Source organism: Anolis carolinensis, chromosome 2 (genome assembly GCF_035594765.1).
Source record: "Anolis carolinensis isolate JA03-04 chromosome 2, rAnoCar3.1.pri, whole genome shotgun sequence".
Lineage (NCBI taxonomy): Eukaryota > Metazoa > Chordata > Lepidosauria > Squamata > Dactyloidae > Anolis > Anolis carolinensis.
The window spans coordinates 83,401,610-83,415,576 of NC_085842.1; the positions used below are offsets into that span (position 1 = coordinate 83,401,610).

The 13,967-nt window shown below is 40.4% G+C and overlaps 1 protein-coding gene across 3 annotated transcripts in view; it reads left to right on the top strand.

Moving 5' to 3' along the window:
• Window positions 1-13,967, top strand: part of cacna2d2 (calcium voltage-gated channel auxiliary subunit alpha2delta 2) — an 839,819-nt gene that overhangs the window by 661,440 nt on the left and 164,412 nt on the right. For all 3 annotated transcript variants that reach the window (XM_008105051.3, XM_008105052.3, XM_062973861.1), the window contains one exon: window positions 515-572. In XM_008105051.3, the coding sequence (XP_008103258.2) occupies window positions 515-572 (58 nt within the window). The remainder of the gene's footprint in view (window positions 1-514; window positions 573-13,967) is intronic.

The following is a 13,967-nucleotide window of genomic DNA, read 5'->3' on the forward strand; positions in this document are numbered from 1 at the left end:
AAAACCTTACTGTATTGTGTTAGAAAAAAAAGCCAAATAGGTGTGATTTTCCTGGGGAAAGAAATAAAGGGGTGTGTTTATGGAAAAATATAATCTGCAAAGAATAATTTTTGAATCTAAAAATTATATTTGAAAGAAAGCTAAATGCATCCATTAGTCTTGCATACTTAATACATGGTCCATACAATTGTTTATAACAATTGCCTCCAGAGTCTAAGGCCAGAATGCTGTCAAGGAAAACAAGGGGTCAGGTAGCATAATCCATCACCTGGGTTCTGAAGCAACTACACTTCTTTCCGTTCTGTAGCATCCCTGCCAATTTGTCATTGCTGGTCCATTCTCATGTTCTGATAATACTTTCCAGAGAAGCAATACATTTGCCTGTTACTTATGGCAGGAGGACCTTCATATCTAACCTTTGCTCTGTTCTTTCTACACCTATCAAATCTTCTAATGTCAACACCTTCTCTATTTGCAAGAACAGTAATAGGTTTATTACCTCTTCTCTTTGCAGCCACCCCTTGGAGAGCACCCAATAAGATTGACCTGTATGACGTCCGACGAAGGCCTTGGTAAGTGCAGAGTAAAGAAGCCACATGGGAGCTAATGCACATTTGGTTGCATAGCATAGGAATAATTGCATAGCTTATCCTCAAAGTTGCCAACCATTGGCCTATGTAAAAAACACACACACGCGTACACCTCAGACACACACAAACACTTTCCATTTACAGTGGTATTGTTGTTTAACCTGTGGGAAAGTTTGAAGCAACTTCCTTAGAAGACACTTACACTGATGGTGGGCAAATTCAGCTGAGACCTGGTTAGCTTTCCTTGTTAAAGCTAACAATCCAGCTGCGTTGTTTACCATCCTAAAGGGTCTATTATAGGTTATTTTTCAGGGAGTGTTTTGATTGTCGGACTGGATGGTCCTTGTGGTTTCTTCAAACTATTATGATTCTATGCATGCAATTGCTGATGATCAGTTAGCAGGACTGTAGCCAGAAAAAAAATTCGGGAGGGGTTTTGAAATTTGGGGGGGGGGGGGATTGAACCCCTCCCCCCACCCGGGTTACAGACCTATCAATATCTGTTTGAGATAGTGCCTGGAGGGACTCTTAATTTTTTGCGTCTCGTAGACTTAGATGGGGATTTCGTTAGCCAGTTAAAATTCATGAGTAAACCAGGTTTTTTTTTAACCTGAAAAATTTCGGGGGGGGGGGGTTGAACCCCTAAACTAGGGGTCCCCAAACTAAGGCCCGGGGGCCAGATGCGGCCCGCCAAGTTCATTTCCCTGGCCCCTGTCCTAAACTTTAGACTTAGGGTTGACCTAAGTCTTCCTGGTCTTTGGAGGTCTCTTTGCTTACCTGTGGTCTTATGAGATCATCTAGATGGTCTTTGAAGGTCTCTTTGCTTAGCTACAGCCTTATGAGACCATTTAGATGTCTTTTGGAGGTCACTTTCCTTACTTATGGTTCTGTGAGACAATCTAGATGGCCTTTGGGGGCCCCTTTCCTTACCTATGGTCTTATGAAACCATCTAGATGGTCTTCGAGCATACCTTTCCTTATCTATGGTCTTCTGATGGCCTTATGAGATCATCTAGATGGCCTTTGAGTGTCCCTTTCATCACCTGTGGTCTTATGAGATTGTCTAGATCAGGGGTCCCCAAACTAAGGCCTGTGAGCCAGATGTGGCCCTCCAAGGTCCTTTACCTGGCCTTTGTCCTAAACTTTAGACTTAGGGTTGAAACGACTTAAAGGCACACAACAACAACATCCTAATTTTGGACTATTTCATCATAGTCCGGTCCCCAACAGTCTGAGGGACTGTGAATCGGCCCTCCATTTAAAAAGTTTGAGGACCCCTGGCTTAGAGGATATAATTGATCTATAGCAGTGGTTCTCAATCTGTGGGTCCCCAGATGTTTTGGCCTTCAACTCCCAGAAATCTTAACAGCTGGTAAATTGACTGGGATTTCTGGGAGTTGGCTGGGATTTCTGGGACCCTCAGGTTGATAACCACTGCTCTATAGAGTATCACTGATAGAAGAAGCAGAACACTTGTCGCAGAAGATAAGGCATCATGGTACTGACTGACGACTGAAGGTCTTGGCTCAAGGCAAAATCAACTTCCAATTTCTCCTGCTAGATCTGATCTACACGACTTACTACAAATCATTAAATGTACAGCATGCAAGTAAGAAAATGCCCAGAAATATCCCAGTAATAGACCACCACAAGGATAAAACTAGCAATGATTTCCGTTGCTTCGTCTGTTCTGTACAGATCACAATCTAGTGGTACATTTCCGGCTGATTTACACTTCTTCTGCAGGATTTCTCCTAATGATTTAGACCAGGGGTCCCCAAACTAAGGCCTGGGGGCCGAATGCGGCCCTCCAAGGTCATTTACCTGGCCCCCACCCTCAGTTTTATAATACATTTTTATATCAGTTTTAATAATATAATATATTGTATATACATATAATATTGATAAAAATATTATGTTATACAATATAATACTAATAATAATACCATATAATAATATTAATTATATGTTATATATTACATATAGTATTACAATATAGTGGTATAGTTCAATATAGTAATGTATAATGCTAATATTGTGCTATGCTAATAATATAATATATTGTATGTACATACAGCTGCTCTGAGTCCCCTTCGGGGTAAGAAGGGTGGGATATAAATGTAGTAAATAAATGTAGTAAGTAAATAAATAAATAATTTTAGACTTAGGCTCACCCAAATTCTGAAATGACTTGAAGGTACACAACAACAAACAACAATCCTAATTAACTTGACTATCTTATTGGCCATTAGCAGGCCTATACTTTCCATTGAAATCCTGATAGGTTTATGTTGGTTAAGATTGTTTTCATTTTTAAATATTGTATTGTTCTTTCATTGTTGTTGTTGTTTTGCACTACAAATAAGACATGTGCAGTGTGCATAGGAATTTGTTCGTATTTTTTTTCAAATGATAATTCGGCCCCTCAACACTCTGAAGGATTGTAGACCGGCCCTTTGCTTTAAAAGTTTGAGGACCCCTGCCCTAAACACACACACACCCTGGCTACAGGCCTGGTTAGTTGGTTTCTCAAGGATACTTCCAATAGTACAATATTTCTCCATAGTCTAATATCAGGGGTGATAGCCATGCCACAAAAAGACTGTTGTACTAATTAATGTTAGAGTTTCTCCTCTTAAGGTCCAGGGTGGGAGAAGGAACTCTTGTCTGTTGGAGGCCAGTGTGAATGTTTTAATTACGGTAATCACCTTGATTAGCATTAATGACCTTCCTGATTCACATCCTGGCTTCTTCCTGCCTGGGGGAATCTTTTGTTCAGAGGTGTTAGCTGCCCCTGATTGATTCATGTCTGAAATTCCTCTGTTTCAAGGTGTTATTCCTTATTTACTGTTCTGATTTTAGAATTTTTTAATACTGGTAGCCAGATTTTGTTCATTTTCATGGTTTCTTCCTTTATGTTGAAATTGTCCACACTCTTGTAGATTTCAATGCCTTCTCTGTGTAGTCTGACATGGTAGCTATTAGAGTGGTCCAACATTTCTGTATTCTCAAATAATATACTGTGTTCAGGTTGGTTCATCAAGTGCTTTGCTATGGCTGACTTCTCTGGTTGAATCAGTCTGCAGTGCCTTTCATGTTTCTTGCTTCGTGCTTGGGCAATGCTGCTGTTGATGGTCCCTATGTAGACTTGTCCACAGCTGCATGATATATGGTAGACTCCTGCAGAGGTGAGAGCATCCCTCCTGTCCTTCGCTGAACGTAGCATTTGTTGGATTTTCCTGGTGGGTCTGTAGAAAGTTTGTAGGTTGTTTCTTCATCAGCTTAATCACATAGGCAATATATAAACCCTCCTTTCTTAGTTTTTTCCAATATACCTCACAACCTCTGAGGGTGCCTGCCATAGTTGTGGGTGAAATTCAGGAGAGAATGCTTATGGATCATGGCCATACAGCCCGGAAAACACACAACAACCCTGTGATTCCGGCTATGAAAATCTTCAACAACACATTATCCCCCAAGATCTGATTGCAGGAAGCACATTGGTTCTTGATACAGCAAATAATATAAAAGAGAAACTCATAAAGTAAATCAAATGGGTTAGAGAAGCTGTGCTAAATAGTGTCCATGAACCTGTTGCCATTGCATTGACAATGATATTACTAGCTTGGACAGGAATGGATTGCTTTTTCCACCAAATACGTAATTGCAGTTTGAATGCTAGAAAAATGCAGTTATGCCTGAGGTGCTATCCCCTATAACAAATGTGACAAGTGTGTGTATATTTACTGAGTGTGCTGTCCTACTTGACTTTCCCTCCCTTGCTTATTTCCTGGTTGCTGTTCTTGGGAGGAATGTTCCATTGGCTCTCATTTTGGGGGTGGAGCTTGGGACTCCCCTTTAGGTTTGGATGAGATGGTTCAGCCTGGGAGCTTGCCTCTAAGGCTTTTTCCCCTCCTTTGGCCATTCCAGAGAAAAACCTCTTAGAGATAGGTCATAGAATTTGGTCTTGGTTCTTTGACCTGGCAAATTCAAACAGGCAACATAAATCACGTACTTACCTTATAGTCACATCATAGCTTTAGGTATTTACCTCATAGCCTCATACTTACCATTACAGATAGAGCTCATCATAGCCACGTACTTACCTTACAGTTTACCTCATAGCCTTGTACTTACCTTACAGTTTACCTCATAGCCTTGTACTTACCTATAGCTTAGATAGTATACCTCATAGTAAAGTATTTACCTCAAAGATAGCAAAGCTTATAGTTCACCTTGTACTTACCACCATAGCTTTATGTACTTACCTTTTGTACTTACCTTATGTACTTACCTTATAGCTTATCACCTTATAGTTTACTTCAGAGTTATTATAGATAGTTCACTATAGCTGGTATTTACCACTAAAGTCATTATAGATAGTGCTTATCATAGCCTTGTACATACCCTATAGTCCTTACCTTATAGTTTCCTCATAGCTTGTGTGTTTATCCTTTATAGTCTCTATAGCTTTCATTCTCAATCAATATAGTTTTATTTCTGTATAATTTCAGTGATTTTACCTCATATTATTTCTAATACATTAAAAGGACTGTTTCCTGTTTTCAATAAACATATTTTTGGTTATCTTTAATCAGCTTCTAGAGTATTTACTTTGGGGTTTGAGGTATAATTATAAGGTAAACCGAAGCCGCTTGGGTAGCCAGACCTAGAGATAGCCATTTCCCCCCAGCGTGCCTTCACACTGAGTAAATAAAGCATTGTCTGAACAAGGCCTTAAAGTCATGCATTAAAGAAAGCAACCATGCATCTCTTAGAAATAAAGAAAGTCCTATTAATCTGTCCTTGGTCTGATTTCCAAAAAATGTGGATGATATATAAAACCCCTATTGCAGTGTTTGAATTTCTTAAACTTGGGCAGTTATAATTGTAGGTTGATCTTGTGAGATTCTCACCATTTCCCCCATAAGTCAGGCAGGTATAATTCAAAAGAAATTGCTACACAAGACTAGGCTATTGAGAAGCACACAGAGGAAATATTTCACACAAGTAGTGGGCTGCATCTGAATGAAAACTGGCTGAAATTAATGGGAAATGAGAACCAGAGATTTCTTCCATTTTGTTAATTTCTGCCTTTTTCCCCAACAATTTTGAGAGGGTTGGGGTATTTTGACACCCTTCCTCTAGAACAGTAGTTCTCAACCTGTGGGCTGGGGCCCACTGGTGAGCTGCGAGACCGAAAATAAGGTCCACGAGACATGCATAAAAATGAGGAGTGCGAGAGAGAGCGAGAGAGAGAGAAGGAGATGGAGAGAAGGAAGGAAGGAGATGCCAGCTTTTTGCTCTTGCCCGTGCTTTCTCCGCTTCCCAGGCCAGGGCAGAGAAAATTCACCCGGCAGCACACGTGTGCGAGAGAAGGAGAGTCCCCCAAAGTTGTTGTTGTTGTTGTTGTTGTTGTTGTTGTTGTTAGCTTCCATTGCCCCTGTTTAGTCCCCCAAAGTTATTATTATTATTATTATTATTATTATTATTATTATTAATAGCTCCCATTGCCACACATCAGTTGTAATGGGAAGACAGTCCTTTGTAAGACCCTGTTTAGTTTACCAGAGTTGTTATTATTATTAAAAATATTATTAGCTCCCATTGCCAAACACAAGAGTTGTAATAGGAAAGCAGCCCTTTGTAAGACCCTGTTTAGTCCCCCAAAGTAACTGTTGTTGTTGTTAAAAACAGTTTCTTGGGTCTCACACTCCACTTTTCATATTTTTTTCAACCTCAGCCCCCTCCACTTCTTTTTTTTTTTTACACAAGCTTTAACACAGACAATAACACAGCCCAACCAAAAAAATATTCTTGGTTTCTTTGCTTTTAGGCCTATTCCTGGGGTTATTTGGGGTGCTAATTCAGAAAATTGCATTGGATAGAAGACATCAGCTCTAGATTATTAAATATGGTTTTCTATGGGTGAGCAGATGGTGACTACTGGATGGCATATGTTCTGTATCAGAAACTAGAGCTGATGTGGTCTATCCAGTGCAATTTTCTGAATCAGCACTCCAAATAACCAAACCGATGAGATGAAAAATTGATTCAAAACCCTTTTGGTACTAATGTTGGAGAGTGGTCCCTGGTCAAAGTGGTTCCTGGTTAAAGTGGTCCTTATTCAAAGTGGTCCCTGGTCAAAGTGGTCCCTGGTCAAAAAAAGGTTGGGAACCACTGCTCTAGAATCATGGGACATTGTAGTCTGGACATGTTCAAATGTTACATTAAGCCAGAAATTCTTGTTTTATGAGCCATAATGTGGTGAGAAGCAGGACACAGATTTGCCTTTCCATTCATATGAACAAAGAAAGCAATTTGTTCACAACTCGGGATTCCAGTTAAATGCACCCCCCCTCCCAGAAAAAAAACAATAATGAAAGCCACCATTGCTTTTTAAAGATGGCTTACAAATCTGACTTGATCCTGATGCAGAGCCATCTTGGTTTATTAAATCAGAATCCCTGGTTTAACAGGAAATCCATAAATGACCTTTCTGGGTTTTGTTTAGGGTTCTGAAGCTGGAAGTAGCCTAAAAGAATATTGCTGTAGGAGGAGAACTTCATATCAGGAATAGACAAGAAAGGGATACCATGTGAATCACAGGCCCCTTCCACACAGCTATATAAAATCCACATTGAACTGGAATATAAGGCAGTACGGACTCAGATAATCCAGTTCAAAGCAGATACTGTGAATTATCTGCCTTGATATTCTGGGTTATATGGTTGTGTGGAAGGGCCCATGGTATCTTTTCTATCTTTTTTTCTTCCTTTGACTTGAGGAAGGGTAGGTCAGGATGCGGGAGGAAAGATAAGCAATTTATACAGACCCATTCACCTGTGTCCTAGGCTCACAGATATACCATACCTTGAGAAATGGTGATTCAGCAGGACTGACAGAATGAATGTCAGGCATAATAGAGAATGTGTCACACACCAGGGCTGGTTATCCTATGCCCAGCTACTGTGTGATGTTCATAAAATGGCAGACAGGATGTTAAGACTTCACTAAAGGCATGGGTGGAAACTCCGTGTGCGTTCGGGTTTTCTCCTCCTGTCGATTGTCTCAACTGCCACCAACAAGCAGCACATCCTGGTGTAATGAAATGCAAATGGGCACCATACGCCCAGCATTGCCACTTCAAAGGTCTATTAAGCTGGTGCGTTATTTAGCCGGGGCATGGGTGCATGCAGCCATCCAGAAGACTCTCCTGTTCCCTCCCTTCTCTAACAGCTTCCCTGTGTCTCTGCTCCCTCCTTCCCCCATCTAGGCTGTATGAAATTCCAGGTCTGTGAGCAGCCAGCTCTGTCCAATTTTCATTTCACACATCGTTGCCATTGGAAAATGGATACAATAACATAGGCAGGGGCATCCAAGCTGCCGCTCTCATCTGCTTCTCCCCCTCCCTCCCTTTTTGTGTCTCAAGAAGAGAGGGAAAGCGTGTTAGATAGATAGATAGATTATAACCTTAGATACAGATAAACGGGGCAGGGCCCATCCACACTCCTCCACCTTCCCCACTGAAGTTGCTATTGTAAATTTAGTCCTTATTTGCAGACAGCTGGGATAGGGCTCTCTCCTTGGGCTGGGAACAGAGAGGGGGAGAGCAAGAAAAATCAAATATTTTTAAAAACCTCAAATAGCTCTCAAGTAACACAGCCAGAAGGACAGAGAGATAAATGCACTCCTCACCGACAGACTGCATTTAAAGGAAAAGCTGCAAGCATCAATTTAGCCACACACCAAGTTAAGCACGATTGAATCAGTCACGATTAGCCCAGGTAAAAGGCGCTCGTTTTGGCAGCACTAATTATGGCTGTGCGAGTGCAGAGTGCTTAGGATTTAATTTCCTTCCATTTATTTTGGAGCTCTTGTAAATCAGCAGAACGGGTCTGGCTTCTTAGGGAAGGAGGGAGGGAGGCAGAGAATAAGAGGATAGAGATTGTGTGCAGGGGAATAGAAATGATGGCGCCTTTGCTGGGGAATAATTCACTTTTAGGCTCAAGGTAAACACCCTTCTTCTCGCACTTGATTTTGCAGGTCTCTCTTTTCTCTCCCCATGAGATGAGTGACATTCTTTTCGTTACCTGCATTTTCCTCTCGCCCAACAGGCCACATTGCTTACTCAAACAGATATATTTACCAGCCAAGGAGAGAGGGAAGGAAGGGGGCATCCTGAGCAGGAAGCCTTGGCTAGGCAACAAAGGAGGGAAAACATCTGAGTCAAAGGCTGTTTCTCTTTCTCTCTCTCTCTCTCTCTCTCTCTCTTCCCCCTCCTTTTTAATAGCCTTCTTGTGCATAAACAGCAGCAGTTCGTTTCAAGTCTGTCTTTTAAACTTCAGGTTCCCTGCTTATCTGGAGACAAACAAAGCACAGTCGCCACAGGGCTGCCTGCAGGATGGATAAAGCTCTCTCGGCTGTGTGATGCGGGTCTGATCTTTTCCATTCTGCAGGAGCTTTAATGCAGCGACAGGGTGGTGGAGCTGGAAGCCCAGGCCACAGGCAGAGAGATTGCGGGCAAGCACATCATGTTCTCCAACACTTTGCCTGTAAATAATTTTCTGTTTCATTTTGTTTTTTAGTAGCTGCATCTACTAAAAGCCCACTTCTCCCCATTCCAAAGAAGATATTGGTAAAGCCAATGAAACTAGTTCTTGAAATATTATCTGGCCTGATCCTTCCAAAGATCCCAGCATATGGCATTCTGAGTGTCTGAAAAATGAAAGAAATCCGAGCCAGCCAGATCACAATCTTGGATAAATCAGTAAAAGAGAACAAGGAACAGTCTAAAGCCAATTTTAATTTACTGGAATACACATGAAAAATATCTAACTTTTATTTTTGTCTCACATCATTTCATGAATGTAGCAGTCCAAGTAATCTTTGTCTTTCTGAGCAAAGGAACCATGCAATTGGCTACACAAATACAATTAATAATGATGCTCCTAGTATTTTTATTGTACAGTCAGCCCTCGACGTTTGCTGAAGATAGGAGCACAGGAGGGCAAATGTTTTTTCTCATTGTTAAAAATTGAAAAAACAGGACCCAATCAATTACCATGTAGTCAGCCTGACATAAATACCAGGAAAGATTCTACAGCAGATCATTAAACAGACAATCTATAAGCACTCAGAAGGAATGCCATGCTCAGTAAAAATCAACATGGGCTTCTTAAAAACAAGTCATGCCAGTCTAACCTTACCTTCTTTTTTGATAGAGAAACAAACTTAGTAGATGAAGGGAATGCTGTGAATGTAGCACATCTCAATTTCAGTAAAGTCTTGTCTGCATGATAATCTTGCAGACAGCTGGTAAAATGTTTGCTAGATAATGCTTTGATTCCTGCATGGCAGTGGGTTAGACTAGATGTCACTTGTGGTCTCTTCCAACTCTACAATTCTATAATTCTATGATTTTATGCTCATTACTTTTACCAAAAATGTGTTACATTTGTTAGAAAAAGATTAGCTCATTACACAGCTCTGCTCATATATGACCTCTTCACACGGTCCCTTTGGGCCGTGCTGTTGCGCTGCTAAAGAGAAGGTGCATGGGGCGGATCATGGCGCTGCGCACGCCCTCCCTCCTTCCCTCATCACACAGCGGGGATGAGACTGGGTGCACTGGCACTCTTTTCCTTCTCCCATCAGATGGCAGAAAGGGTGGCAAAGAGTTTTGTCCTGCTGCTCTTTCTGTTATCATATAGCAAAAAGAGGAGGAAAGTGCGAGTAGCTCAATTTGAGCTACCCAAACAACACTTTCCTCCCCGTAGTGGTGGAGGAAGCGCCTTTTGGCATTTCCACCCCACTTTGGGAGGAATGTGGGTGGGGCCAGCCGTGCATCGTGTGATGGCTCATGGCAGGCCCTGTCCAAGCTGTGCATAAAAGTGGCAAAACGGGGCAAAAATGCCTCATGTGAAGAGGTCCTAATACCATGTTAAATTAATACCTAACTCTTTTAAAAATATATTTTAAATTATCCAGCTAATTCTGAAAGGTCTCCAGAGAGTCATTTCACTCCTTAGAACCAGCCATTGTTCATTTAATTGATGGTTGTTATGTTACTCCTTGAAAGTGATAGTACTAGTAATAGTGCTATCCAAAAAGTAGCACATGTCTTAAGAACAGAGCTGATACAATCTTTAGCTATGCAATCATTTTAAAATGACTCAGTTCAGGTTTCAGCAAAGCTGAATCAAGTCAGTTACTTCCAATATTTTGGGACATCATTTGTAGAAAGTCAGCAAGAGTCTTTCAGAAAAGACTATTTCACCACAAGAAGCCCGATGAATGTCAGATTTCCAAAAAGTTCTGAGAGCTCAATAGCTCTCATTCTATCCTTTAGGGCTCTTGTGATGGAAATAGCTGGATGTTGGACTGGATGGCCCTTGTGGTCTCTTCCCACTCTGTTTCTAACAGCCATGAGCATTCATAGAAATATGGTCACCAAAGATGGCAGAAAAGTTAAACCAAAACTAAGGGCACATCTTCACTGACCACTTAGGTCAGTATGGCCTTCTATCAGCCCCACAATGGCTAAACGCCACATGGAGGCTGATCTGGCTGATCATGAATGCTGACCCAGAATTCAGATTGTTCCTTGAATTAGGGACTATCAAGACAGCTGGTCTCGTTCCTTTTTTTTTTTTAATAAATGATTTGTATTGATGCATTTCTAATACACTACAATTAAAATTCTAAAGGGAAGATAGAGAGGGGAGGGATATGATTTGGGTAGGAACGGATAGGAGTGGGAGAGGGAAGGGGAGGGGAAGGGAATAATGGGTCTCGTTCCTAAACAGAACTCTTGGCAGCTGTCTTGACACCCATCCCACACTTGCTGGGCTCAAGTGGTCTTGGAATGCTGGATGGTTCTATGGTGGTCAATGTAGAACCGCCCTAGGTGCCACTGAAATAGTTATTTGTTTAAACCTTCACCTGATTTTTCACCTGAACATCTGATTTTAAAAGGATTGCATAGTGAGGGAACCTGAATCAACTGCCATTTAACTTTTTCACTGTTTCTTCCCTGAATTATAATCCCTGAAGCAGATTCACATATACCATTGAAACACAAGAGATAGCATTTTCCAATCTGTTATTTAGTGAATCAACAATCTTCACCCAACATGCACTTCATTATTCTGTTAGCCCCAAAATGAATAACCTTAATGTCTAACACAGAAAAGGCAAGTGGTATGAATGGATTGTTTGGCTCATGTTGTTGTATGAGTAGCCTGCCAACTCTCTATATGTGTGTTTCCATTAATGTGCTTGATATTGATCACAGACTATTAAGATTGATACAGGAACTATACACTAACACATTAATGTGTTAAGTGAAGGGTGCGTGGGGTTCCTGCAAACGGGTTGTGGATGAGCTAGAGTTGTAATAGACACCAATAAGATCCTAGGACAAGGATTTTCTTTTGTCTGTGTATTTCATTCTCTTCTCAGACAGTAGCTACTCAAGTGAGCAAGCAGACTTTCAGCGCTATTTCACCTCATTGACAAATAAGACCAAGTGGCAGCAGTGAGCACTTGGAATGATTGGACTTTCTTTGGTCGAAAATTAATTAATGACTGTGCCTTTCCGGTTAATTGTTGATGATTGCTTCACATTAATTATTAACTTTCCTCAATTGCGGGTTATTAGAGACAGAATAGCGGGGAAAGTGGCAGGTCTTGTATTCCGTTATAACATTAATGTCTTTACTGAAGTGGATAAAGCTTAGTGGATAATCATGCTGGAAAAGTTCTTGACCAGCTGTAGCTGCAGATTTGTCTGTCCTGGAGCGAGCGATTCTTTTAACTGATACCTGAAGCTGTTGAAGTGCCTATTTGTTCAAAGTCATTCAAAATTCCATTTCCCATTCTTATCATGGAGTCAGCACACAATCTTCAGTTGTTTCATGGACATAAAGAAACTCACAATGTTCTTCTTTGATGAGAAATGATGTCTCAGCACACTGAAACAATCCCTCAAAAATGGTCAGTGCCTATTTCCCATCCAGTCTTCTTTCTATTTCTCCCTCCATTATAATCTTAACTATTTTAAACCCCCTTTCCTTAACTTCCTGTGTGTATCCCAGTTGAGGTTTAAAGATTAAAATCTTCAGCACTGTGATTTCTGTGTGATATCAAATGTAGAACACAGTGGATACAAAGACAAAGACCATGACCTTTCCAAGCTTCACTTACAGCTTGTTAGTGAAAATCTTTTCGATCTTTACAATAAACTAACATTATTTAACTGTGAGCAAAAACAAAGAGATTCCTATAGTCATTTTCACTTTTACTGTTTCTTTAACTAGCTTAGGTACCTGGAGATGCCCAGGTTAGATATTGCATACTGCTGTTTATTAGAAGTAGTAATTGTTTGGTTTTGGATTTTATTAATGATGCCATTAGAAAATGCATAAAGATGTGGTTGAACTACAACTAGCAATAGCATGGTTCAGTTCCCTCCAAACCCCACCAGGATTAAATGTTAGTCATATTGGATATGTGTGCTAAGTTTCATCCAAATTCATTGTCAGTAGGGTTCAGAGTGATCTTTGATTGTGTAAGAACTATAACTCCTAGAATCCAAGATCAGTTCCCTCCAAACCCCAACAGTATTTATAGTTGGTCATGCTGGTTATATGTACCACATTTGGTCGAGATCCATCCTTTGATATTGTATGATCCTAATTATGACACTGAATATTTGTTTTATATATATATATATATATATATATATATATATATATATATATAAACCGCCCTGAGTCCCTTTGGGGAGAGAGGGTGGTCTAGAAATACAAGATGATGATGATGATGATGATGATGATGATCATCATCATCATCATCATCATCATCATTATCATTATCATTGGTGGGAGCCACAGGGCTCTATGGGTACAAGATGAACTATAATTCCCTTCATCCAAGGTCAACCCCCCCTCCCCCGGCCAGAATTTTCTAGTGGTCATGTGGGGTCAAGAGATCTGACCGAACAACAAGGGATCTGACCCAAACCTGGCACACAGATCCCTTGTTGGCAGACCTGGACCAAACAGTGCTTTCTGGAAGTGGGAGCCAGCCTGGAAAATATATACATACATAACACATACATATTTTCAATATATTATTATTATTATTATTATTATTATTATTATTATTATTATTATTATTATTATATAGATATATTATTTATATCCACCTTTCTCCCATTTATTAAAGAAGCAGCTATAAAATGTAGAATTAACAAGTCTCTCATTTAATTAATTACTAATGTAGACTGTCATTCTGTATTATAGCTACAGATTTGTAACCTAGAGTTATGAATCCATAATTTCTCTGTATACAGCAAGGCTTTGTAGTGTTACT